General features: G+C 46.7%; 1 protein-coding gene across 2 annotated transcripts in view; it reads right to left on the bottom strand.

The window, feature by feature from the left end:
* Window positions 1-26,861, bottom strand: part of TET1 (tet methylcytosine dioxygenase 1) — a 123,455-nt gene that overhangs the window by 15,217 nt on the left and 81,377 nt on the right. For both annotated transcript variants that reach the window (XM_075000226.1, XM_075000227.1), the window contains 5 exons: window positions 25,539-25,747; window positions 21,456-21,606; window positions 17,901-17,990; window positions 16,044-16,181; window positions 10,493-10,832 (listed from right to left, as the gene is read on the bottom strand). In XM_075000226.1, coding sequence (XP_074856327.1) covers window positions 10,493-10,832; window positions 16,044-16,181; window positions 17,901-17,990; window positions 21,456-21,606; window positions 25,539-25,747 — 928 coding nt within the window. The remainder of the gene's footprint in view (window positions 1-10,492; window positions 10,833-16,043; window positions 16,182-17,900; window positions 17,991-21,455; window positions 21,607-25,538; window positions 25,748-26,861) is intronic.

Below are 26,861 nucleotides of genomic sequence, written 5' to 3'. Positions count from 1 at the left end.
TCTGCACTGACTCTCTAATGCTAATTAACTGAACAATAAACTATGCTAAGAAAACTATTTACAACTATTTACACTGTAAAGAGCTAGGAAGACATGGTGCCGCAACAAGTACTTAGCCACAGAACTGATAGCTTACTATGGCAGTAAGAAGGAACTGAGGGGTGGTTTGGTCAGCAGGGTCATTTACAGAGCTCTGCACCATCACTACTCCAGGGGGCTTCACAGCCACTTTGACGGGTGGCACCTAGGATAAAACTTTCTGACTATTGTGCATGCAGCACGTGCACCTCTAATTTGAACAGATATGAGCAAGCACTTGAAGAAGAATCTTAGCATAGCTAACACTTCCCTCTCAATAACCAGGGTGTCGGATGTGGATTCAGGAATGGGGCTGCTAAAGGATGTCTAGACTCACCTTTAGCTGCAATGGTACTTCTAACTTCAGTTCTGTCGGACTGGAGAGCTCTGCTCAGAACAAGCACTACCACCTTTGCTTCTTCTCATCTTATCTGGATCATCTTTTCTAGAACTGGAAAGGCAGATAATGAACAGAACAGGTCTTGTGACCAGCTCTGTGAAAGAGCATTGATCCCAGGAATCTGGGATCTGCTTTCCTGGTGAAACACTTTGGCAGCCTTTACTTCTTGCAACTGGTGAACACGTTGATTGCCCAAAGGCCAAACTGCAAAATCAGAGTGAAGACTTCCTGATTTAGGCTTGACATTTAATGAACCAGTCTGCATGTGGATTCAGCTCTCCTTTTATGTATATTGCTCTTACGGAAGGTAGAGTTCTCTCCACCCATTCCATTATCTCCATTGCTTTTGTGTGTAGAGTTGCATTCCTTGTTTTCTTGGTGTTGCAGTCATGTTGTCTGGCTTGAATAGAACATGTTCACTCTCTAAGCAGTTCTGGAACTTTCATAGGGCTAGCCTGACAACTCTTGAGTTCCAACAGATTCGTGTTCTAGATCTTTTCCTTGGAGTTCCAGGTATCCTGCACTGTCTACTGCACAAGATATGCTTCCCATCCCATCAAACTGCAATTGCTTGTGAACACTTGAGAGTCTGGAAGTTGTGTGGGGAAAAAGAGAAGTTACTCACCGTAGTAACGGTGGTTCTTCGAGATGTGTCCCCGTGGGTGCTCCACAATAGGTGTCGGGCTTGCCCGGCGCCGCAGATTGGATCTTCCAAGCAGTTTCTGCCGGACCGCGCATGCGCCGGCGTGCGCCGCTCCCTTGCGCACTCCTGGCCATGTGCGCGATCCGGTCCCCGCCAGTTCCTCGACCAACCGCCTCGGGTGCCCCTGTAAAACACTAACAGAGATCCGAAGCGGGGAGGATGGGCGGGTAGTGGAGCACCCACGGGGACACAACTCGAAGAACCACCGTTACTACGGTGAGTAACTTCTCTTTCTTCTTCGAGTGTCCCCGTGGGTGCTCCACAATAGGTGACTACCCAGCAGTAACCCAAGATAGGAGGTGGGTAATCGGATTATGTGCAGCTTGTCCCCGAGAGGACCGCTGCAGAGAGACGGGTATCCTCTTGGAATACCCTGTGAAGGGCGTAATGTTTGGCGAAGGTGTCGTAGGATGACCAGGTCGCCGCTCTGCAAATGTCTTTTAACGCAACGCCCTTGAAAAAGGCTGTTGATGCCGCCACCGCCCTGGTGGAATGAGCCCTGGGAGTGGCTGATAAAGGAGTCTTTTTGAGCTCGTAGCACATTTTTATGCAGGATACAATGTGCTTTGAGATTCTCTGCGAGGAGAGAACCTCTCCTTTCGATTTGGGAGCGAGGGAGACTAGGAGTCTATCCGTTTTCCGGAAGGACTTGGTCCTGTCTACGTAGAAGGCTAGCGCCCTCCTCACGTCCAGGAGGTGTAGGCGCGCCTCTTCATTGGAATTATGAGGCTTTGGATAAAACGAGGGTAGAACAATAGGTTCGTTGATGTGAAACTCGGAAGAAACTTTGGGAACAAAGGCTGGATGCAGCCGTATGGTTACCGCCTCCTTGGAAAAAACAGTGCAGGGTGGCGTTGCCATGACTGCCGCGAGCTCGCTCACCCTACGAGCTGACGTAATTGCAAGAAGAAAGGTCGTCTTTATTGTAAGGAGGCGGAGGGGAACCGTGGCCAAGGGCTCGAACGGTGGTCCCATTAGTGTGGTAAGCACCAGGTCCAAGTTCCACGAAGGTGGAATCGGTTTCCGAGGGGGGTATAGGTTTAACAACCCTTTGAGGAACCTGGTAACCATAGTGTGGGCGAACACCGTGTGCCCGTCCTCCTCATGTCTGAACGCCGAGATGGCGGCAAGGTGGACCTTTAACGAGGATAGCGAGAGTCCTCCTCTCTTGAGGTCCAGTAAATACTCTAGTATTGTAGGTATAGGCACCAAAAGGGGGGCCAGCTGTTTGGTAGAACACCAAGCCGTGAAGCGAGTCCACTTTTGTTTGTAGGTCTTCCTGGTGGAAGTCCTCCTGCTACTTTCTAGGACTTGCTGTACTTCCACTGTGCATGTGCTCTCTATGGAGCTGAGCCATGGATTAACCACGCTTGCAGTCGCAGGCTTTGGGGGTGCGGATGCACTATGGACCCCTGGGCTTGCGTGAGCAGATCCGGCGCCACCGGAAGGGGCATCGGTGGACGGTCCGACATGCGCAGGAGTAGGGGGAACCATTGTTGTCGATCCCACGTTGGGACTATCAGGATCATCCGGGCCCTTTCCCTCCTGGCTTTTTGCAAAACTTTGTGGATCAGCACTGTGGGAGGAAACGCATAAAGCAGGGGGCCCCTCCACGGGATCGCGAACGCGTCCCCCAGGAACCCCCATCCCAGTCCTGCCCTGGAGCAGAACCGTGGGCACTTCTTGTTGTGCTGAGTGGCAAACAGATCTATCTGGGGAAAACCCCATGCGTGGAAAATCGGCCGTAGCAGATCCGGACGGATCTGCCACTCGTGCGTGAGTGCAAAACGCCTGCTCAGCTCGTCTGCCTTCACGTTGTGCGCACCCGGCAAGTATGAGGCTTTCAAGATTATATTGTTGGCGGTGCACCAGTTCCATAAGCGGATTGCTTCCGCGCATAGGGCATGGGATCGAGCTCCTCCTTGCCTGTTTATATAAAACATGGTGGAGGTATTGTCTGTACTGATCCCAACTACTTTGCCTTGTATGTGGTCTCGAAAGTGTCTGCAGGCGTTGAACACTGCTCTGAGCTCCAGTACATTGATGTGTAGTGACTGTTCCGTGGGTGACCACAGTCCTTGAGTCACCTTTTCGCCCATGTGCGCTCCCCACCCTATGAGGGAGGCATCTGTAGTGAGAAAAACCGATATTTGCGGCTGGTGGAAGGGTACCCCTGTTAGCAAGTTCCTGGGGTTTACCCACCATTGTACGGATTTGCGCACCCCGTCTGTGGGCGACACCACCCTGTGAATGGTGTGTATTGCCGGTTTGTATACGCTCGCCAGCCAGTGCTGCATGCTGTGCATGTGTAACCTGGCGTTCTGTACTACGAACGTCGCCGCTGCCATGTGGCCCAGCAGCTGCAAGCACGTCAAGACCGGCACCGTAGGGCTGAAGGTGATGACTTGCACGAGGGAACCGATGGCCCGAAAGCGAGCCTCTGGTAGATATACTCTCGCTGTAACCGAGTTTATGCGAGCCCCTATGAACTCTATGTCCTATGTGGGGTCTATTTTTGATTTTGCCAGATTGATAACCAGGCCGAGTGAAGAGAACGTGTTTGCTGTGACGCGTATCATGCGCAGAACCTCCCCTCTCGAGGCCCCTTTGAGCAGGCAGTCGTCCAGATACGGGAAAAGAAATACCCCCTGTCTGTGCAGGTAGGCTGACACCACTGCCAAGGTCTTGGTGAAGACTCTGGGGGCCGAGGAGAGGCCAAACGGTAGGACCTTGTATTGGAAGTGTTCGTTGCCTACCATGAACCGGAGGAATCGCCGGTGAGCCGGATGGATAGTTATGTGGAAGTACGCGTCTTGTAAATCGAGGTCTGCGAACCAGTCTCCATCGTCCAGTGCTGTAAGGATGGAGGCGATTGTGGTCATCCGAACACGTTGCTTGCGCAGGTACCTGTTGAGGCCGCGAAGGTCTAAGATGGGCCTCCAGCCTCCTGTCTTTTTCTCCGTGAGGAAGTACCGGGAGTAGAACCCTTTCCCTTGCAGTTGCTCCGGCACCCTTTCCACTGCCCCTATAAGCATGAGATGGGCCACCTCCTGCCTGAGCCTCGCTACATGGGAGGGCTCCTGGAGGTGGGGCTTGGGTGGAGGTCGCAACGGTGGGAGCGACTGGAAGGGGATGGCGTACCCCGTGGCTATGATCTCCAGCATCCATTTGTCTGTGGTGATCCTTTGCCACTGGTCGTAGAATGGTCGGAGGCGATGGTGGAATAGCCGCTTCGGATGACCTTGTGCGATGGTAGTGATGGCGCAGCCCTGGATCTGTATGTCAAACTTGTGGCCTTTGGCCCCGCCCCGAGGATGCACGGCTCTGTTGTGAGCGTCGCCTGGGAGTTCTGTACTGCTGGTGCTGTTGATGTCGCCCTTGCTCGTAACCCCTGTGATACTGGGGGCGCTGTTGCTGGTACTGGTACCGCCTTTGTTGAGGGTAGTACCTTTTCTTTGTGTATGGAGGGGTGTAAATCCCCAGGGTCCTGAGTGTGGCTCTTGAATCTTTACTGGAATGAAGGACCGAGTCAGTTGATTCAGCAAACAGCTTCTGCGAGTCGAAGGGAAGGTCAACTATCTTCGCCTGCAGATCCCTCGGTATACCTGAAGTCTGGAGCCAGGACTCCCTTCGCATCACCACTGCCGTTGCTGTGGAACGTGCTGCTGTGTCCGCAACGTCCAGAGCAATCTGAACTCCCGTCCTCGCGGCCGCGTAGCCTTCTTGCACTATGGCCTTGAGCACCGGCTTTTTGTCCTCTGGAAGCGAGTCCATGAGGGAGGTTAACCTGGAATAGTTGTCAAAATTATGGTTCGCTAAGTGCGCTGCGTAATTTGCCATTCGCAATGTTAAAGTGGAGGAGGAGTAGACCTTTCTGCCGAACAGCTCTAGCTTCTTGGCATCTTTGTCTGTTCCCCCTGTCTTGAATTGAGATGTCTTTGATCTTTGTTGCGAGGACTCCACCACCAAGGAATTTGGCTGTGGGTGGCTAAACAGGAACTCCATGCCCTTCGCCGGCACGAAGTATTTCTTATCCGCTCTCTTTTGGACGAGTGGAATAGTTGCAGGGGTCTGCCATATCGTAGTGGCGGACTCTAAGATCGCTTCATCAAGCGGTATTGCTACTCTGGAGGAGGCCGGAGGTCTCAAATTTTTGAGGAGCTTATGGTGTTTCTCTTGCACCTCTGCTGTCTGGATGCCTTGCGTGAAGGCCACCCTCTTAAACAGTTCCTGAAACTGTTTGAGATCGTCCGTAGGATGGACGTCCCCCGGGGCCGTAGCCTCGTCCGGGGAGGAGAGCGAGGAACCGCTGGGGTACGTCTCTCTGGACCCTTCCGGTTCCTGCTGGTGATGGTACACCCTCTCGCTAGAGGTTTGCGAGGGAAAATCTCGGGGTTCCATGACCAGTCCCCCCTGAGATGCTTGAGTCTCTGTCCCCAGTCGCAATTGCCCTCGGGGGTACGAGATAGTCTGTGGGGATCTTTCCCTAGTAGACTGCCGATGGTGTCTATGCCCCGCGTGGTAGGGGCGACCATGGCAGTATAGGCACTGTTCTTAGGAAGGTGACCTAGACCACTCCCTTGGTGTGTACCCTCTGCGTCTGGGGGAGGGAGATCGTCGAGACACTGGAGAGAGCGATTTTGCATAATAGTCCAGCGGTTCAAACCCCAGGAAGGGTGAAGGTGGTGCCATCCAGGGTGAGGCTGGTTGTAAAAATGGAGAAGGGGGCTCCGGGTAGGCTAGGGGGGACCCCTGCCTTCTGGTTGGAGTCTGCAACATGAGCGGAGGGCTGTGAGAGAGCAGCTCCACAGCCCTGTCCGGAGAGGGGCTGCAATGCCTCCTCTTGTGTGCAGCCTTCCCCCTCCCTGGAGGAGGTAACTCTGCCCCCTGACGCGCAGGGGATCCCGGCCCCGTCGGCACCATGCTAGGCACGCTCGAAGGCGGTGCCGCACGTGCGGTGTCCTTCTGCGCCTGCAGGCTACGTGCCTGCGCGCTCTGCACCGCCAGTTCCCCGGGGGTCGGTGCCGCTGCCTGCGGTGCCGCCAGTACCGGCGCTTGTTTAGCCGCCGCCCTGCCTGCGGTGCGGGGCGGCTGGCTGATTATCGGAGGCTGAGCCGCTTCCACGTGGCTCTCCGTGCCGCTGCCGATCAGCTGTTGCTGCGGCTGGGGGCTGCTCACTCCTCCCGTCCCGCTCTCTCCTCCCGTCCCGCTCGCTGTTGCTGCCGGCAGGGATCGGGCTGGAGAGGCTTTCCTCCGTTTTTGCGCTGATGGGGTGAGGGAGGCAGCTTTCCTTTTATGGGCCCCGGAGGGTCCCTCCTGCTGCGGCCGCTCCGGCACGTCTGGCTGGAGGGCCTTATCAAAAAGCAGCATTTTAAGCCGCATCTCCCTGTCTCTCCGTGCTCTGGTTGTTAATTTAGCGCAGAAGGAGCATTTCTGTGCCACATGGGACTCCCCCAGGCACCTTATGCATAGACTATGCCCATCGGATGCTGGCATCGCCTCTCGGCAGGACTCACATTTTTTAAATCCTGAAGAGGACATTGTTGGTGAGTCTTTCAGTTGTTAAGCGGGTACTTAGCACCTTCTCTGTGCTGTTTTCCCCGTCCCATGGCCTGCCTCAGCAGGAGGGCTGATGGCCCTATGCTCCTGGCCCCCGGCGCTTGTTACTGGGACTGGATTGAAGCTGTCCCGCTTGTAGTTTGTTTGTTTGTTTGTTTGTTTGTTTGTTTTTTTTCAAAAATAACAACCGGCTAACTTGCAGTCGCCTAAGTACGTGAAAAACTTAAGAGAAAAACAGTTAAAGTCATTGAATACGCTACTTAGCCTTAGCCTAGTCGGATTCCGTCTGCAGCCGACGGCGGTTAAGAGGAACTGGTGGGGACCGGATCGCGCACATGGCCAGGAGCACGCAAGGGAGCAGCGCGCACCGGCGCATGCGCGGTCCGGCAGAAACTGCTTGGAAGATCTGATCTGCGGCGCCGGGCAAGCCCGACACCTATTGTGGAGCACCCACAGGGACACTCGAAGAAGAATCCTTTTTATAGCTCTGTGTGGTCACAAATTTATATTTGTGGATGCAGATATGTGGATATAAATTGGTACACTCATCCCTTATTAAACGAATGCTCTACTTACGAGTACTCACTAAAACAAGGGACATGTATACTTACCTTTGCTCACTAGATGAGTGAACTCCTCCCTGCTAATACGAGCGATACCCCATTCCCTGCAGACCAAACCTGTCACAGCCTAAACTCCCTGCCAGCCCCGCAGACCCAATCTGATGCAGCCTGAACCCCCTGCTGGACACGAAGACCCAACCTGCTGTAGCCTGAACCCCCTGCCTGCCCAGCAGACCCAACCTGCCACAGCCTGAAGCCCCTACCGGTCCCAAAGACCCAACCTGCTGCAGCCTGAACCCCCTGCCTGCCCCGCAGACCCAACCTGCCGCAGCCTGAACCCCCTGCCTGCCCCACAGACCCAACCTGCCGCAGCCTGAACCCCCTGCTGGCCCTACAGACCCAACCTGCCGCAGCCTGAACCCCCTGCTGGCCCTACAGACCCAAACTGCCACAGCCTGAACCTTCCCTGCCCTCCCCACAGACCCAACCCGCTGCAGCCTGAACCCCCTGCCGGTCCCGCAGCCCCAACCTGCCGCAGCCCGAACCCCCTGCCAGCGCCACAACCCCAACTTGCCCCAGCTTGAACCCTACCACCTGCCCTGCAGCCCCAGCCTGTTGCAGCCTGAAACCTCCCCCGCAACCCTGGCCCACAACCAGCAGCAGCCTGAAACCCTCCTCCCTCCAGCTCAATGGCCCCAAGCTGCAGCAACCTGAACCCCCACCCCCCGACCCCATGGATCCAACCCAACACCAGGTTTTAACCCACCCTCCCACTCATGGCCCCAAACTACCCCCACCCTTCAACCTTCCCCAACCACCTCAAACCCAAGGTTCACTTACCTTTCAAAAGGAGCGTTACATGCTGCCACTCCGCTGAGTTACGAGCGCTTGGAACGAACCAGAGACTTTTATGTGTATTTTAATGGGAATTTAGTGTCCCTCTTACAAGTTTTCATCTATGACCAGAAATTTGGGAACCAATTGTGCTTGTATAGCGAGGGATGAATGTATTCACAAAACCACAGGGTTCTGCTGGGAACCACAGAGGCAAAAGAAGAACATAGAACCACTGCTCCCAAGAGTTAGCATCCTACGCTGGCAGCTCATCCAGCACAGCTTTACCACTCCCAGCCAGTCCTTGTCCACACAGCTGGTGCCAGGAGATTTTTATTGAAGTACAGATGTACCTTTCATCAGAAAATAAATATCACAGATTTTTTATGCCCCCCCACTTTTTTTTTTTTTTTTTTTTTGATATTTTTGGGTATTTTCTAGTCTTTCTGACTTGCTTTACAGGTAGTGGCACCTGGATGCAAAGGTTGAAAAAGTATCCAAAAAGTTACTTGAGCAAAAGTACAGCTGCTTTTCAGGGGGAATGTAATGAAATACAAGTCGCTGGTGTCTCTCTAGAAAACTACCTGATTAGAAGTGCACATATGTGCACAGGCATAGACACAGAGGCTACGTCTACACGTGCACCCAACTTCGAAATAGCTTATTTCGATGTTGCGACATCGAAATAGGCTATTTCGATGAATAACGTCTACACGTCCTCCAGGGCTGGCAACGTCGATGTTCAACTTCGACGTTGCTCAGCCCAACATCGAAATAGGCACAGCGAGGGAACGTCTACACGCCAAAGTAGCACACATCGAAATAAGGGAGCCAGGCACAGCTGCAGACAGGGTCACGGGGCGGACTGAACAGCAAGTCGCTCCCTTAAAGGGCCCCTCCCAGACACACTTTCATTAAACAGTGCAAGATACACAGAGCCAACAACTAGTTGCAGACCCTGTATATGCAGCACGGACCCCCAGCTGCAGCAGCAGCAGCCAGAAGCCCTGGGCTAAGGGCTGCTGCCCACGGTGACCACAGAGCCCCGCAAGGGCTGGAGAGAGAGAATCTCTCAACCCCCCAGCTGATGGCCGCCATGGAGGACCCCACTATTTCGATGTTGCGGGACGCGGATCGTCTACACGTCCCTACTTCGATGTTGAACGTCGAAGTAGGGCGCTATTCCCATCCCCTCATGGGGTTAGCGACTTCGACGTCTCGCCGCCTAACGTCGATTTCAACTTCGAAATAGCGCCCAACACGTGTAGACGTGACGGGCGCTATTTCGAAGTTACTGCCGCTACTTCGAAGTAGCGTGCACGTGTAGACGCAGCTAGAGAGTCACATCCTGACTGTACTCAAGTGTCCACAAACGAAATCAGCTGCATTTTTACTCTAGTTAATTTTGGGTACTTTCCCCAACTCTGTCTGACCATGGACAAAACCTGGTCTTTTGTGGCTTGCTTTTTGCAGTCTGAATATATCTCTGCCTGTGTCCTCCATCTCAGGGTTCCACTCCCTGTGGTTGGAGAGTTTTGGTATCAAATTGTGGTCTCAGTACAGCAGTGCAAATCTAAAGTAACTCAGAGTGCAGCGGAGTTATGTCACATTTACACTGCAGAAAGTAAGATCAGAACTTGCCGGAGAGAGACGTGCTCATTTTTATCTTCCTTATAATACAAAGCAAAATCTATGTGTGCTCATTTTTATCTCCCTTCCAATACAAAGCAAAATCTATGTGTGCTCATTTTTATCTCCCTTCCAATACAAAGCAAAATCTATGTGTGCTTTATTCAGCTAGCATCAGATTCTGTCACTGCCTTCACTACTCACAATGTTCAAATGAAATACTGAGAATGAGAACTATTAAAATGAAATTTTTACCATTAATCTGGTAAAATTAATTGCTTTTTGCAAATTACTTGCTTTGTTGCACTATTCATATGGCACCTACCAAGGTGATGCAAATAAGAAAACTACTGTCAAGTCATTTTCCTTATGAAGAGAAAAACAAGCCACCACATAAATGTCGAGAAGCAGATCTTGTATTTCTCATAAATGACTGACATTTAGAGAACTCTCCCAAAGTAACATTTCAAGATCTTCCTCTGGTCATTGTAAGTGACCTCTGAAAGCTTCCATTATCACCATATCATTACAATGTTTACAACAGAGGACCATGAGTAAGTTTTTGTGTGATCACAGGGTCCCTTCTAAGGAAACGCTGGAATATGGTGATTCCTGCACTATTCTGTAGAAGGTGTAATATACAAATATTTCTAAAACAGTGAACCATGAGGAGGCAAACGGTATTATAAATGAGGTAAGACATGTAGCACAATGTGTGTCCCTTACCTGGATACTGCGAAGTTTTACCAAGATTTTCAGGAGCTCCATTTTTCAGCTTTACCGGTGTTGAATATTTCTTATCCACCAATGTCTGCTTTTCAACTTGTGTCTTCTTTATATCAGGCTTCTTCTTCTTCGTAGCTCTAAGTGGCTCAGCTAACATCCGCACTTCTCTGGGAAAAGCGGTAAGCACCTGTATTGCTCCTGCTTTTATCTTCGCTTCCAGTCCCTCCTCTGTGCCAAACTCATCGGTCTGTGAAATTTTGTAAAGAGGCAACACATGCAGCTGTTCATCATTTGGTATCACACCCACTGAGCGGTTATCTTCTTTTGTTAATGTGCAAACCTAATAAAAAAAGAAGACACAAATAAAAAAATAAACCTCCCTTTAAAAGTTACGGAAGTTATTTGAATGCTTAATCACTTATATTTTATATTTATAATTTACAGCCCTAAATGCTCCCCAGGAGATCCACAGTAACAGAGCAACAGGCCTTTTAAACATATACATTTGACAATCTCAGTGAAGATCTGAGAGTTCAGAATAAGAATGGATTAACTGGTTCTTACAGAGTAAGACCTTTGTAAAAGTTTGGTTAAATTAACCCGGTGTTTACAACACTGACACCACACTCTAATAAAGTGATGAGGTTCAGCAAATAAATCATCTCTCTGTTTAGTGAAATTATACACTGCTCTAAGATGCAAGATTTGAAAGGAGAAATCTGCTTGGATCAAATCTGATATGGATCCAACTCCACAGTTTTGGATAAATACTGGAGATATTTATTTAATGGTTTAAAACAATTGCTGAACCTCTGAGGTGCTTCCAAACTTAGAACATAAGAACATAACAACGGCCATACTGGGTCAGACCAAAGGTCCATCTAGCCCAGTATCCTGTCTGCCGACAGTAGCCAATGCCAGGTGCCCCAGAGGAGGTGAACCGAAGACAATGATCAAGAAATTTGTCTCCTGCCATCCATCTCCCGCCTTCAACAAAAGGCTAGGCACCATACCTTACCCCTTGCTAATAGCCATCTATGGACCTAACCTCCAAATATTTATCGAGCTCTTTTTTAAACTCTGTTAGAGTCCTGGCCTTCACAGCGTCCTCTGGTAAGGAGTTCCACAGGTTGACTGTGCGCTGTGTGAAGAGGTCTGCCCATTACTAATATAGCAAATTCACCTTAGGAAAAAAAAAGAAAAAGAGAGTGATATTAAAATCACCACTACCCTTCTTTCTTAACAACCAAAGCTATCCTAACAAGAGAAACATAGACTAAATGTTCTTCCATTGACTTCAAAGGAAACATTTTGTTATTTGTCTATAAACAAAACTAGAATGAATCATACATTAATCAACCTATTGATAATACTCATAAGCCAGTGATTAGTTTTCACACAAATATACTGCATACTAGAAAACGATGTGTGAATGTTATGGCTTAGTTAACTTTCCATTTATCCTATGAGGTATTGACTACATACATGTAGCCATTTGAGCACCTCCCAACGATGAGATGCTTTCTAAGTGGAAACAGGTTATTCTTTTGTACATGGGCTATGTACAATCCCAATCACTGATAATGAACCAAAATTTCCAGAATACTGTCATCCTTCCCATGGTTGCAGCTGGGACTAATAACAATATGAATAAAACTTTTATTAGCATAGCTGTCATAGAGAGGCATCACAAAAATTCTTTATATAATTAATTTAGTAATAAAACTAATAAAAACCTAAACAAATAATCTAATTAGGGATCTTTAAAGAAGTTATATGCCATGCTGAATGATTGCAGAACAACATAGGGAGAAAGAAATTAAGAGGCATAGATGATAAATGAGAACTTCTCAGGTGATATTTTAAATCAGGATTGAAAGAAGGGCTTTCGAGAAGGGAAGCTGAAGAAGTAATCAGAAGCTGATACATAGCCTATAATGTTATGCTTGTGCACACTTAGGCTTTGTCTACATTACATAGCTTTTAGCAACATAGCTTGGCACTATGCTCTCTTGTCTACCATTGCATCTTTTATTCAAGTGGGCCAAGGTATGTTGGCTACTGTGGTAGTGACTGAGCTCCAAACCCCACTTCACTCTGCGACTACTGCTTTAAGGTCACCCAGAGTAGACCACCCACAGGGACACTACGCAAAGAAGAAGAGGAAGTTACTCACCTTGTGCATTAACGATGATTCTTTGAGATCTGTGTCCCCATGGGTGCTCCACTTTCCTTCCTCCTTCCCCTGCTTTAGAGCATCTTGCTCTAATTGTTGGGTAGAGAAGGAATGGAGGAGTCCACGCCCTGCATGCACCAGAGAGCATGAGGAGGCGCTTCTGTGCACGCGCAGCACAGGGAACCACAGCTATAGAAGAGCCTCTGAGCACCAGCGTGAGGATGCACTGACATCCAGGATGGAGCACCCACAGGGTCATTATTCGAAGAAGAAGAAATTTATGTTGTTTTAAATCTGCTACCTATGAATTTCTTTGGGTGACCTTCTCGTGTTATGTTAGTGAAGGAGTAAACAATGTTCTTGACTTAATCTTCCACAACATTCACGATTTCACAGACCTCTGATGTAGGCCCCACTCTCTTTTCTTTTCCAAGCTGAGAAGTCCCAGTCTTTTTTATTTCTCCTCACATGGAAGCTGTTCCTTACCCTCAATCATTTCTGTTGCCCCTTTTCCATACCTTTACCAAATCCAGTGTATCTATTTTTAGATGGGGTGACCAGATCTGCATGCAGTATTCAAGATGTGGGTATACCAGGACTTTATACAAAGGCAATATTATAATTTCTATCTTATTATCTATTCCTTTCCTAATGATTCCCAATATTCTGTTAACTTTTTAGATCACCACTGAACATTGAACAGATGTTTTCAGGGAACTACCCACAATGACACTAAGTTCTCTTTCCTGAGTGGCAACAGCTAATTTAGACCCCATTATTTTTGTATATATAGTTGGGGTTATATTTTTCCGTGTACATTACTTTGCATTTATCAATATGAATTCCATTTGCCATTCTGATGTTCAGTCACCTAGTTTAGTAAAATCCCTTCGTAACACTTTGTAGTCAGCTTTGAACTTAACTATTTTAAGTACAGTAGACCCCCAAGATACATGCAGTTGAGTTGCACACATCTCGTCTTAACATGACTCTTAGTGGCAGGGAGCCGGCACCTGGGAACAGCACAACTGGTCAGTTTCCCGGCTTCTGTCAGGGGTGGCAGCTGACTGGGCTGCTGCCACTGACAGGAGAGGATTCCCTGCTACTGTCAGGGCTGGCAGCTGACTGGGCTGCTGTACCTGACAGGAGAGGTTTCGTCTACTGACAGGGAAGCTGAGGCACAGAGAAGCCAAATCAGAGGTTCTCAAAAGCAACTACTGGAGTTCTGTAACCACCTCCCATTAAGTTTCAAAGGACATTAGGTGCCTAAACATCTAAGGAGTTGGGTAGGCCTTAATAGTATTTGCAGTGAAGACAGTCACATTATAAAATAAAGCTAATGGCCTTAAAATCGACTTTGTGGTCTAGTGTAGACATAGCCCCAAGTATCTGCTTATGAATGTCTGTAGCTTATGATTTGAAGACTTTTTAGCACTCTCGGTCTTGCATCCATGTGTGTCGAAGATGCGCAGTTTCATCTTTGCAGATATTATTTGTCAACTCCATGTGGCATAAAGAGTCTTGAATGCTGCTGTTGCTTTCCCTATCCCGGCACTGACATCCATATCTGTTCCTCGGTCTCTGCTCATAATACTCCCCAGGTAGGTGAGCTGCTCCACATCTTCCAGGTCATCCCCACCCAGTGTGGTGGTGGTGTTGCTGGACTGCTTGATCCTCACTGTTTTGGTCTTTCCTTTGTTAATGCTCAGTCCAGTCACTGAGGCAGTTTTGTTTAGTGTTGTGACCTTTTCTCCCATGCTTCAATGTCGGTGTGAAAGAAGGGTGATATTGTCAGCAAAATCACTGTCCTCCAGCTGTTTGAAAAGTGTCCACTGAATGCCTCATTGATAGCCACCTGTTGTCATGCTCATAATACAGTCCATTATGATCAACAATAGGAAAGGTGACAATAGGCACCCATATCGCACTTCTGAGAGTATGCTGCAGGATTCTGACAATACACCACTGTGAACAACTTGGCATGTTGAGGGCTCGTATGTTCAACAGATTAGGTTAATAATTTTGGATGGGATGCCACAGTGTTGCAGCAGTTTCCATCAAGTGTCTTTATTAATGCTGTCAAAGGCTTTCTCGAAATCTATGAAGGTTATGTATAAGGGGAGTTCCACTCAAGTGACTGTTCTGTGATCACTCTGAGAGTTGCTATTTAGCCAACACAAGATCACTTGCTTTGAAAGCAGCCTGTTCTTCCATGAGCTGTCTATCAATTTTTGTCTTCACTCTCCCCAAGAGAATCTTCCTCATGGTGCATTCCTTGTTGTGGAGAGGTGGTTTGTGCGTCTCAAGGATCTGGAGAGCTATGCCGGGGGAGCTACAGCTGCAGCTCCTGAAAGGGTCACCCAAATTGGACAGGTCAAAGGGTAAAGACCAGGCAAATTTGGATCACCTCTCCCCGAAACAGAAGGGGGTTGTCTTAAGCTACAAGAATATATATTAAATTAAATTTTAATTTTCCAGTTTTTGAAGAAGACAGTAACCCTAATTAAGGCAGAGATTTTCAATATACTGTTAAATATAGAGAATATGCTTGAATGGTATTTCCAGGAAGTCCTTGTAATTAAAGCTCAAACTGACGAAAACAATATATTCACAAAAGCATTTTTAGATTTATTTCATTTTTAGTTCAACTGTTTTATGTCCTCATTTTCTAAAAGATCATTTAATAGAAATAGTGTTCCTTGTTTCACTTTTTCCACTGATCATGCATCAACCACATATCACAAAATGACAACTAAAGGGGTAACCTCCACATTGGGATAATCAGAGACTCTTCCACTTAATTAATACCAGAAAGACTTTTAAAAATAACTCCAGCACATGCTCCCACATATTACCTGGTCTGTTTTCCTAGCAACAGCTGCACCAGCCTTGAGCCTTTCAGGCACCATGGTGATAAGCAAGGAGAGGTTTGTGAATGTAAAAAGTGGGAGTGATAAAATGCGACAGATGAGCTCATTGACATGAGATCATCTTCTGCAGGAGATTTATGCAATTCTTGGCGCCAAAGCATCTTTCTTTTATTTCACTTCGGATATCAAACCTTTTCTTTGAATAAGTTATAGGTCCTGGAGTAGACTGAAAATGTAGGACTTCTATATATGAGATGGCTGGAAGTATTTTATCCTAGATTGCACCCTTGCTTTTCTTATTCCACAGCATAATAAGGGGAATAACAATAAGCCTTTATCAGACTAATAATGAATAAGTCCACCCACCTTCTGCAGATATTTACATAAGACAGACTCCTAATATTTTAGCACCTTAAAAGTTACAAGCAAATATACCAGTAAATGAGGAAGCATTTAAAAATCACAACAGAAAACAGCACAAATGAGAAAATAAAAATGTACATACCACAGTGCTTCCATTGTGCATATTGTGTGTGTCTTTATGGGCGTGGGCACAGAAATCTATACAAGCTGTAACACCAGAGAAAGGCCTACCACCCTTGGATCCAAGCCGACAGTCTGGGCCCAGGTGTTCATTTTCCACCTAAAAATAAAATAACTAGGTTTATTTGGAGATGGCACTGAGAAACTTTGGACTCCATGGGACACTTGATTTTCAGCTAAACAACTTGATTTTTAACTAAATAAAGTTTAAATAAACTGCTTTATCAGAAAAGAAATACTTCGTTTTGCAAGTAGCAATTAAAATATGACATTCACTATATGACATCACTAAGACAAACAGCCGAGACAGATTTAAAGCTTAGACTCCTGTAAATCAGGGGTGAGCCAACATTTACTTTGGGCCCCATTTTTTGTCCCTGCAATTAGCAGGGCTCCCTCAACCTATCTAATATAATCCAAACCAACAGCATGCGTAAAAAAATAGGTATGTACAGTAAGGTCTCAGAGTACATGAGGGTTCCGTTCCACGCACCCTCGTGTAACCCGGATTTCACGTAAGTGGCAGTCCAGCTTTTTCCCAGGCAGAACACATGTTCTGCAGCTGGGGAGGCAGCGGAAAGGTAAGTCCTGGGGTGGGGTGGGGGGGCAGTTGGGTTAAGCCTCGCAGTGGGTTGGGGCCATGGAGGTGGGTGGGTTGCGCGGGGATAAGGCTGGGGTGGATTAGGGCTGCAGGCAGGAGAGGGGTGAAATTAAGCTGGAGCTGTGTGTGGGGTGGTGAGTCAGAGATCTTCTCAGGCAATGAGCCGGGACACGGCGGGAGGTTGAGCCAGAGCCAGAGCCAGGCACCAGTAGTGAAATGGCGAGGGTGTGAACTGGGGATGGCGGGGGGCTGAACTGGAGCCATGTGTGGAAGATTTAAACCAGGATGGTGAGTGGAGGGTGAACTGGAGCCATGCACGAGGAGCGGTGAGGCAGAGCGAGGTGAGGGTGGGTGGTGAGCCAGAGCCGTGCACAGTGGTGAGCCGGGCTGTGGCAGAGATTTGAGCCAGAGCGAGAGCCAGAGCGAGAGCCGGGCGTGGGTGGTAAGCTGGCAGGAGTGGTGAGCTGGGGGCGTTGAACCAGAGCCACGCACGGGGGATTTAAACCTGGGCAGGAGTATGGAAATGGGGCCGCATGCAGGTGAGCCAGAGCCAGGGATGGGGGTGGCAGGCGAGCCAGAGCCACGCGTGGGCAGTGAGCCGGCAGGGGGTGTTGAGCGGGGACAAGGGAGGTTGAGTCGGAGTTGCGCCTGAGGGGTGGTGAGCTACAGCCAGAGGCAGGGGTGGGGGCTGAGCAGGAGCTATGTGCGGGTGGTGAGCAGAGCTGGGGTGGGGCTGAGCCTGGGCCGTGCAGAGCCAGTGGGGTTGCGCCAGGGTGTGGGGAGTGAGTTAAGAGCAACTGGAAATTGCGGTATGGGGTTTACTATAGGAATCAGGGTCAGACGCGTAATAGTGGGGTCACGTACTTGAGATCGCGTACTCTGAGATCTCAATGTAGACTATAAAAACATTATTAATCGGGATTTAAATGTGACTATGCATACATAAAAACAGTAATACATTTCAACATTTTTAATAAGATGGATGAGTTTGAGACCCAGCAGTGGATCATATGTGACCCCCTTATGGAATTTCACACCCCCTTGGGGGTCCTGCCCCCCCCCATTTTGCAAACCCCTAATATAAATTAAGGGTTATTAATGTTCAAGGCATGATCTGAAGACCTTTTCACCAGAATACAGTATTACAAAAATTAAACTGAGATCACTTATCAAGAATTTAAAACTTGCATTACCACCACCTGCATCTCACAGACGTACCTGGTTCTGAAAAGCATCCGGAGCAAGTTTCTTATAAAGTGGAGCCACATCAGTAGCTAAAGTCTGCAAATTATTTTCAAGATGTTCTTCCTATAGACAAACATATTTACAGAATTATAATTTTACTAGAACATTGAATGCAGTTTGGAGTGGTACTAACACAAATCATCTAAGTCAGGAAATTCAAAATTAACATGGCTTCAGTTTTAAATTTATTTTACTTTTGTTTCCTATGGTTAAAATAGACCTTCTGTTTGACCTGGCATAGTGTCAGAACTGTAAACACACTGTAAATTAAAGGAGTCTAACAAATAATAGCGTAGTATACAATTTATGTTTGCTAGTAGAAAAGGGGCACTGCGTCTTAACCAGTACACAAGGGGTTAGTTTCAATTTCATTTTCCCTTTCACTTGCACAGGTGGTCTGGGGAAGAGTGATAGACCTGACATTCCAGAGACAAGAAGGGAGTTACTGCCTGTGGGAAAGTTTGCACACCCATATGCTGAGCATTAGGAGAATCCTGTCTTAGGCAATCTTTTTATAATGTTTTTGCTTGTGGGAACTTGTTTTGATTTAAACAGGTGAAGATTTGCTCCGCCTGAAAAATGATGCTAACTGCTCCTTTGAGTCTGCAGAGTCCTCCCACCAGTTTAATACATCCTTTTCCACTCCTTTTTGGGAGACAGCTCTTCGCACTGCACCACACATCTGATAGTGAAGGCCTAGAGAGGGTGTGTGGGGGGGGGCGGTCTCAACACAGACAGGGACTGAGGAGGTTTCTAACAGAGGGACAGGACTCTTTTTCTCACAGAACCAGAGTAACATGAACATAGGATAAACCAGATGGCTTACCATAATGGGACAACATTTAAACCCTATTACTTGCCCCCAGATTTGTGCGTTTTCCCTGAAGACTGGCCATCCCAAGAATATCAGAAAATGGCAGACTGAACAGGACTATGTGCTCACTATTATTTATTTAAATACAAACACCAGACGTTGTACATCATTCCAACTGCAGCCTTATAAACATTAAAAAGTAGCAAAGCTATTGTTATGTTCTGCATAAGACTTTTCTTTGGGAGAGGACACGTGTAGCTACATACACACATGATTTTCAGTGTTGTATTAGACTTACATAATGGTACCACACTGCAAATTTGTATCATAATCAATTTATTATCTATAGCTAACCCATATTTTTTCTTGACTGTATTCTTGGTAACAGATCTTTAGTTTAAATCTATACTATATGCTATTCTTACCTAAATATAATATACACTTCTTTACATTAAACCTCATCTCATTCCGTCCAGTGCCTCAAATGATCAAATGATCCAAATCTTTCTGTACATTGAATCTATCTTCTTCTTTATTTGCTATAACTCCTAGTTTTATGTCATCTGCAAAATGATCAATATCCAACATTTAGCTACAATGGAAAAATATCTCCAGGTTAGAATTAGTGATGAGCCTAACTGAAGGAAATAAAGAATTTGTGATGACTTTTCCATGACTTTTTTAAACACGAACTAGAACTCATTATGTTTGAGTGGAAATGTGAAAAATGCAGGACCTCCAGGAAATATTTAGCTTCAGTGGTAGACAGAAGACTTCAATCTGACTTTTTTTTTTTTTTTTTTTAAGAACAAATAACTCAAAACTGCACAAAAAAGCATGAAAACAACCTTAATCTGAACCTGAGAAAGCTGGGTGTTTGGGCTCTCTAGCAGAAATAGGAGGGACATGGTTGTAGGAGAGGTTCATTTATGAGATAATATAACAAGCACCACTGAATCCATTTAATAAAGAGTAATGATCTATGCTCCACCTGGAGTACAAGGGTTTAAATAATAAATAAAATGAAATAATAATAATAATAATAGCAGCCGCAATTTGCATGTGCCGTGTTTAAACAATATGTAGAGTGGAGCGTATCAGATTGTCTGGTCTGGGTGCAAACAATCTCTTCCCTCAGCCCTCCAGAGAGAAGTGAGGGTAGAGAACACCTAAGATCAGAACAAAAGGGACAAAATGGTTACTCACTGTTGTAACTCTTGTTCTTTGAGATGTGTTGCTCATATCTATTTGAGATAGGTGTGCACGCAAGTGCATGGTTGTTGGAGTGTTTTTCCCTTGCAATTACCAGTCGGGTTGGCTGGGGGGCCCTCTGGAGTGGGCACCTGATACTTTTTAGCAGGGTACTTTTTATATAATCATTTTTTTTTTTATATCAGAGTGGTAGCCGTGTTAGTCTGGATCTGTAACAGCAACGAAGGGTCCTGTGGCACCTTATAGACTAACAGAAAAGTTCTGAGCATGAGCTTTCGTGAGCACAGACTCACTTCATCAGATGCCGCATGTTGTTTTTGTGTTTCTTGTGCTACGCAAGCTGTCCCTCATCAGTCATGTTCACATGCAATAATCAAATAGTAATTATTTGACTGCATCATATTTAAGGATATATATTTTCTTAGGGTGTCTCATGGAGGCATGGCGGCCAAAAGAAATCTAGTCCACTATACGTGGTAGACAGGAGAACCAGTCTGTCAGCTTGGCGGATAGCAATGTCAAAGGGGCACAATCCAGAAGTGCCACAGTTTTATTCTAACACAAGGTATGGACTTTGTATTTATAGAAATGCAATCGTTGGGTGTCCAGGAGAGCATTACAGCTCTTTATTTGCGCTAGCCCTGAAAGGACATATAGTGGAGACGTCTAGGAGTGAAGTGTGTAACAGGATTTTTTAAGGTGTCACTATCATATACATTATTTTTGCTCTGTGTGCCCGTCCATCTGTCTGTCTGGGCAAAGTTGTACCATGTTCTCACCTCAGCATTGTGCTGGCCTGAGCCCCTCCCCTGGACAGCACATAGTCCAGCCCAGCCCCCCAAAAGACCCACCTCTGCACCATGCCAGCCCCTCCCTGGCCAACACAGGGCCCGGCCCAGCCCCATGACGCAGTGCCCCCCTGCACAGCGCCAGCCCCTCCCCTACCCAGTGGAGGACCCGACATGACCCCTGACAGAGCCTCCCTCTACACACTGTGCCAGCCCCAGCCCCTTCCCTGGTCAGAGTGGGTCATGACCCAGACCCCAATGGAGCTTCTCCCCTGGCCAATGCGGGACCTGGGACATACACTTCGGATGCGTATTATAAGTTTCTGTCTAGATTTTTCTTTCAGCCCAACTTCCACTTACAAGCAGAGCTGCAACCGGGCCTCTACTCATATGAATCCTCGCAAAAATCTGATTTGTTCTGTCGGCTGTTGAAATAGTATGAACATTTCACATGCACACACAATTTCACAGTGTTGCTAAACCAAATCAAGAGACGTCTAATAGTCATATGAGAATATGCTTTAGGACAATATATTACAGAGCAAGATACACTGAATTTTTATGAATTGGTGAGGAAGGTAGCCTTATCTGTTTTATGAGGAGGGTAGGCAGGCAAATGCATGTGTGCATATGTGCGTGAGTGGGTGGGCACTAGTAGACAATCCCTAGTTCTCCCAAAACTCCTATCAAATTCTTTTCAAAGAAAGAACTTACTTGTTTAGGGTCATCTGTGAGAAGTCTAAATTTCCTAGGATTTTTGCTTCTGGCAAATTTACAGCCATTGAAATACATACTCCATGAACAGCCAAATGAAAATGATGCTCCACAAGTCTCAGGATCAAGTCCCTGACACGCACAAGTACGGCTATAAGACAGGTAAATGCATGACAATCAGATGGCAAAGCAGAAACTTTCTTGAGATATGTGATTACTTACATGACTTCTATAATCCATAGTGAAATAACAGAATGATTTATAAATATATCTGAAACCTTTCATCAGTAATTTCTTTTAATAATTATCTCTTTATGAAAAAAACTTTAATTAATTGTTCTTATGAGTCAGTCCCAAGTAACTCAAGCACCCAAACTTTTATTTAACATGAAAATGTAGATCTTCTTGTTATACCCACATTAATGCAATTTTGACTTCTCCAGCTCTAACTAATTTAAAAATTGCAAGTAAATAGCACTCTTACTACTGCTTTCCCTCAGTCCAATAACTACTTTCCACAGCTGTGACTGTGTGGAACCTGTATAAGCACACTAACATGGAGAGACCGTTACAACTAAATGTCACTGATGAGCTATAAAATAATTCTGATTAGAAACAGACTCTTTAAAAATCTGCACTGAGGTAGAGCTAATCATGAGGTCTCATTTGACTACTATAAATTTTCTAGGCAATTTACCAACTAATGGGATGAATTACTTTCATTTCTGGCATGCAAAGGTACACACTATGCTTGAGGTCCCAGGCTCTCTCAACTATGAAGTTAAAATGATGACAACCTAGCCCTATTGTCAGCAGCACAGCATCACTAGGAATGCAGCAGGCATAGATCCAACTAAGGCAAAACCTTAGAGCAGGGGAGAGAAACAATGGCCTGCGGGCCTCTAAAGCCTCTGTGCTCCAGACCAGCCCTTCCTGGGGCAGGGTGAGGGGAGGAGTATCGCCCTCCTAGCCACCCCTGGCTGGAGCTGCATCACCACAAGCACCCAGGGAAGCTCTGTTCCTCACACTGCCCTCACCCGTAGGCACTGCCCCCTGCAGCTCCCATTGACCAGGAATCACAGCCAATAGGAGCTGCAGGGGGTGGGTGGGGGGAAGGCTGCTCCCTGCAGACAAGCATGGGGCTGCGTGGAGCCACCTGTCTTCCCTTCCACATCAAACAGGAGCTGCCCAAGGTGAGCACCCCACATCCCAACCCCTGAGCTTCCTCCCTCACCTAACTCCCTCCCAGACCCAGGACCACAATCTGTAGCTCTGAGCCCCGTTCCACACTTCAGCCCCCTCCACACTGCACACACCAGCCTCCTACCCCAGTCCTGATCCCATCCTACACCCCAACCCACTCTGGACCTCACACCCCAATCCTCCTCCCCCGCTCTCAGACCCCTTCTGTACCCCAAGTCCCTAGCTCCCACCTAGACCCTGCACCAGCATCCTAGCTCTTTCCCAGACCTCACACCCCACCTAGTGCCTTGAGAACTGCTTGCACATAAATCTCTCCCAGACCTGCACTCCATCCTTGAGCCTGCACCTTAACTCCTGCTCGGACTTTGCATCCCCACCCCAACCTCCTGCCCTGAGCCCACTCCCCTTGGCTACAGCCTAGAATGCCCTCCTGAATCCTAAACACCTCATCCAACCCCAGCCCCACCCCAGAGTCCAGTCGGAGATTTGCTCCCTCCTGCATCCATACTCCTGCCTCAACCTGCAGCTCCCTCCTGCATACTGAACCCCTCATCCTAGAGGACCCATTAATCTGGTCTGAAACCAGTGAAAGTTTGTGTGGGGGTTGGAGGGGCACGGTTTGTTTGGTTTTTCTGCCTCTCAGTTTTCTGTGGGTCAGCAGCCCCACAAACGAACAAGGTTCCCCCTGCCTTAGAGCATGCAGAGAAATGTTTTATTGCTGTCTTTTATTTGTTTGTTTCTGTTTTGTTTTTAATTCTGGACTTCTGCATGGAAATCTCATGTGGAGAAAGAGAATGACAATCAGGCTTTTGGGGATAAAAGAATTTGCTGGAAGAAGCCCAGCTAATATCACTGAGCTGCTCCCAATATCACCTGTTGGATTCTGAGGACGGTTGCAGTTAAAAGCAGAAAGGTGAACAGATCTGAGAACTGTGGAGAGAGTTGAACAATGTGACTACTTGGAATAGGACAAAACTACTAAAGAACACACTATACCTGTCTATCAAAAAAACAACCAGTAAGAGGCCCCCACTGTCCATGCTTCTCCCCCTGAAAAAAAAAACTTTGCATCTGCATTAATTTCAGTAGCCCCATGTCGCAAAATAAAAGATAGTTGCAATCTTCAAAAACCAACCAACCAGCCAATCCACAAAACCGTCCAATCAGGAGAAATCAAAATCAATATAAAATCTGGGTACAACTTGTTAAAAACGTAAGACACTTAGAATTTTCTGTTTACATGAGAGGTTGAAAAGGTGTTACATATAGTTAAAAAACTGCTCCCTTCGGAGACATTATGGACTAGACTGTATCTGATATAACTTGCATGGACTAGAGCAAGGGTGGCCAACCTTTTTGCAAATGGTGCCACATGGCAATTTTTTACATGTTCCAGGGGCTGAACAAAATAGCGTAATCATTCAAAACAGAAAATGCAGCATAAACCAACATTTTATTACTTTAAGGCAAGGGTCTGAAACCAAAACAGCGAGAAGAGCCATTTTTTCAAATTTGGTTGCAAAATCAATACTTCAAGAGCCGCAATGCATGCGAGTACAAGACAGTACTTAATAAAGAACATCAAACCATACCTTTTGTCACCCCTCTTTTAAGAACATCGCACACACAATAATTTGTACCAGTTAGAAAGTTAAGTTATCCCCATCTCTACACTTTACCCCCTTAGCCCCCAAATCTGTCCCCCTACCCCCAAGATTTACCCCCCATCCTGCAAATCTCCCCCCATCCCCAGGCTTCACCCCTCTCAGCCCCAAATCCGCCCCCCATCTCTAGGCTTTAATCGACCTCAGCCCTCAGCACCCAAATCTGCCCCTCCCCCATCTCCAGGATCAACCTACCTGAGCCAACAAGCTCCTCCAGCTACATGTGTTGCCACTGCTCCTCCATGGCCTTCACTTCCACCTGCTGCTCCTCCCCCAGCCTCCTTCTCAGGACAGTTCCAGCAGTGGCAGACTCAGCTGTCCCTCCCTATAGCTTTCCTGCTCTCTTCCCCACACCTGCAGCACAGGTGGCTCCTTGTTCTGCCACACTGAAATAATGGAACTAAATTTAATTGGTTTAATGGCTGGATCTCTCCCACCACCCTGCCGGCCATTAAACCAATTAAATTTAGTTGTACTGTTTCAGCAGCAGCAGGGCAGGGAGCCAGAGAGGAGCCCATGGCAGCAGTGTCTGGAGCTGCAAGTGACTCCTTAATGTGCTGCATGTGGCTCCGTAGCCAAGGGCTGCAGACCCTTGCCCCAGCATCATTATATCCCACACCACTTAAGTCATCTTGGGTAAAATGGCACTGCTGCTGAAGGAAAAGGGGCCATGGTCAGGTAGCTATGTGGGCCAGATAAAAGTGCTTGGTGGAGCAGATTCTGGCCCCTGGGCCATGTGTTGGCCACCCCGGTCTAGAACCACACTGCCTGAGCAGAAATCCTGGAGCAAGTGTACCACTGAAAAATACCACCCTTTTGGGGCTCCCAGCACACACAGTGACTATGCATCCTATGCTCTTCCTCAGAAAGGTACAGTGTCCATTCCACTCACAGTCCAGCCAAAAGTGGTTCAGGTTGGCTATCATATTTCACCTCCTTCCCCCATCTCTCTGGATGATGAGATGCCTTGGCTGCAAATAGAGGGAGCAGTCCCTTTATTGTCTTAGTGTGTTTATGCCTGATCCATAGTCTTTCCCTTAGTGAAAAACAGGATATGAACACCACACTAATATGACACTTAATGCTTTATATTTTAATTAGGGTTTAAGGGTTTAATGTAAGTTTATATAGTTTTTTAAATCAAATATAGTTCCTTTCACGCAGACCAACATATAAAACAAAGAGAAAATAAACAGGTGCTATGAACATCACTTACTCCTCATTTAGTGCACATCTACGGCTTGTGGGACAGCCATATTTTCTGAGACTTTGTGTCAGTTCTTTGTATAACGTATCAGCCAGAAGATGAGGAATCCCTTCCCAGGCCAAAATCAGAATCACTATGACAGCAGTTTGGCAGTGATGTCCTGCACGCTGACGCACCAAGCACAGCAACTTTTCCTCATCACTACTTCTTCGTATCACCTACGAGAACAGAGGGAAATATTTCGAAGACCTTGATGCCACAAACTTGCTTGTGAAATAAACCATAGGGTGAATCCCATCCTCCTTTTCTTCATTACTACATAAATAAATTACATTTAAAAGAAAAAGAAAAAACAAACCAAAATACTTAAAATTACACTGATGGTAAACTTTGCCCCAAGCTATTTATGTGCTTTGCTCAATGAAGTCAACAAGAGTAATTTTTGGGACCTGTCCAATTAACTTCAATGCAAGTTGTGTGCGTTTAATTAACAGCAAAATTTAACCCTAAGACTGTTAAACAAGCTAGCAAAAACAAGAACAGCCAAAGGTAGTGTTCTATAAACTTGGAATTTACTAACTTTTAACCATTCTGTATTAATTATGAATTTCTATTCTCTAGACTTTCAGCATTCTAGTATAAACCTCCGTTGCTCAGATGATGGGTTCTGGAGACACTATCCTCTTCTGTGGACCACGTTTCTATACTGTGCTCTGGTCTGTTTAAGAAATCATGAAGTCTTTTCTGTGCCCAACTGGGTAGGTACAGTCAGAAAGATGGGTTAAGAAGAAAATAATTACAGAGGAAATGACAATCCTGGTACAGCTGATACACTGAAAACCTAACATGTCCTGTGATATCATACTGAGAAGACTACCTCTTAAAAAGTAAAATTCAGGTACATAAAAAAACTTTTCACATAATTACTATATACTTTTGTGTAGAGATAGTTTCTGTAGTTTCCACCATACTAACTTTGAGATCACATAATTAGAAAAAAGAACTAGATAAATTCATGGAGGTTAGGTCCATCGATGGCTATTAGCCAGAATGGGTAGGAATGGTGCCCCTAGCCTGTTGTCTATCAGAGGCTGGAAATGGATGACTGGGAAAGGATCACTTGATGATTACCTGTTCTGTTCACTCCTCCTGGGGTATCTGGCCCTGGCCACTGCTGAAAGACAGGTTACTAAGCTAGATGGACCTTTGGTCTGACCCAGTATGGCTGTTCTTATGTTCTTAGAAGAAAGCAATCAAAAGAGGTACATTGTTTTCCCTCTTTCGGCAATAAAACTAGACTTTTCCTTGATGTTGTTTGTATCAATATAGGCC

Source organism: Carettochelys insculpta, chromosome 7, assembly GCF_033958435.1.
Source record: "Carettochelys insculpta isolate YL-2023 chromosome 7, ASM3395843v1, whole genome shotgun sequence".
Classification (NCBI taxonomy): Eukaryota; Metazoa; Chordata; order Testudines; family Carettochelyidae; genus Carettochelys; species Carettochelys insculpta.
This window is presented reverse-complemented; position numbering and strand designations above follow the sequence as displayed.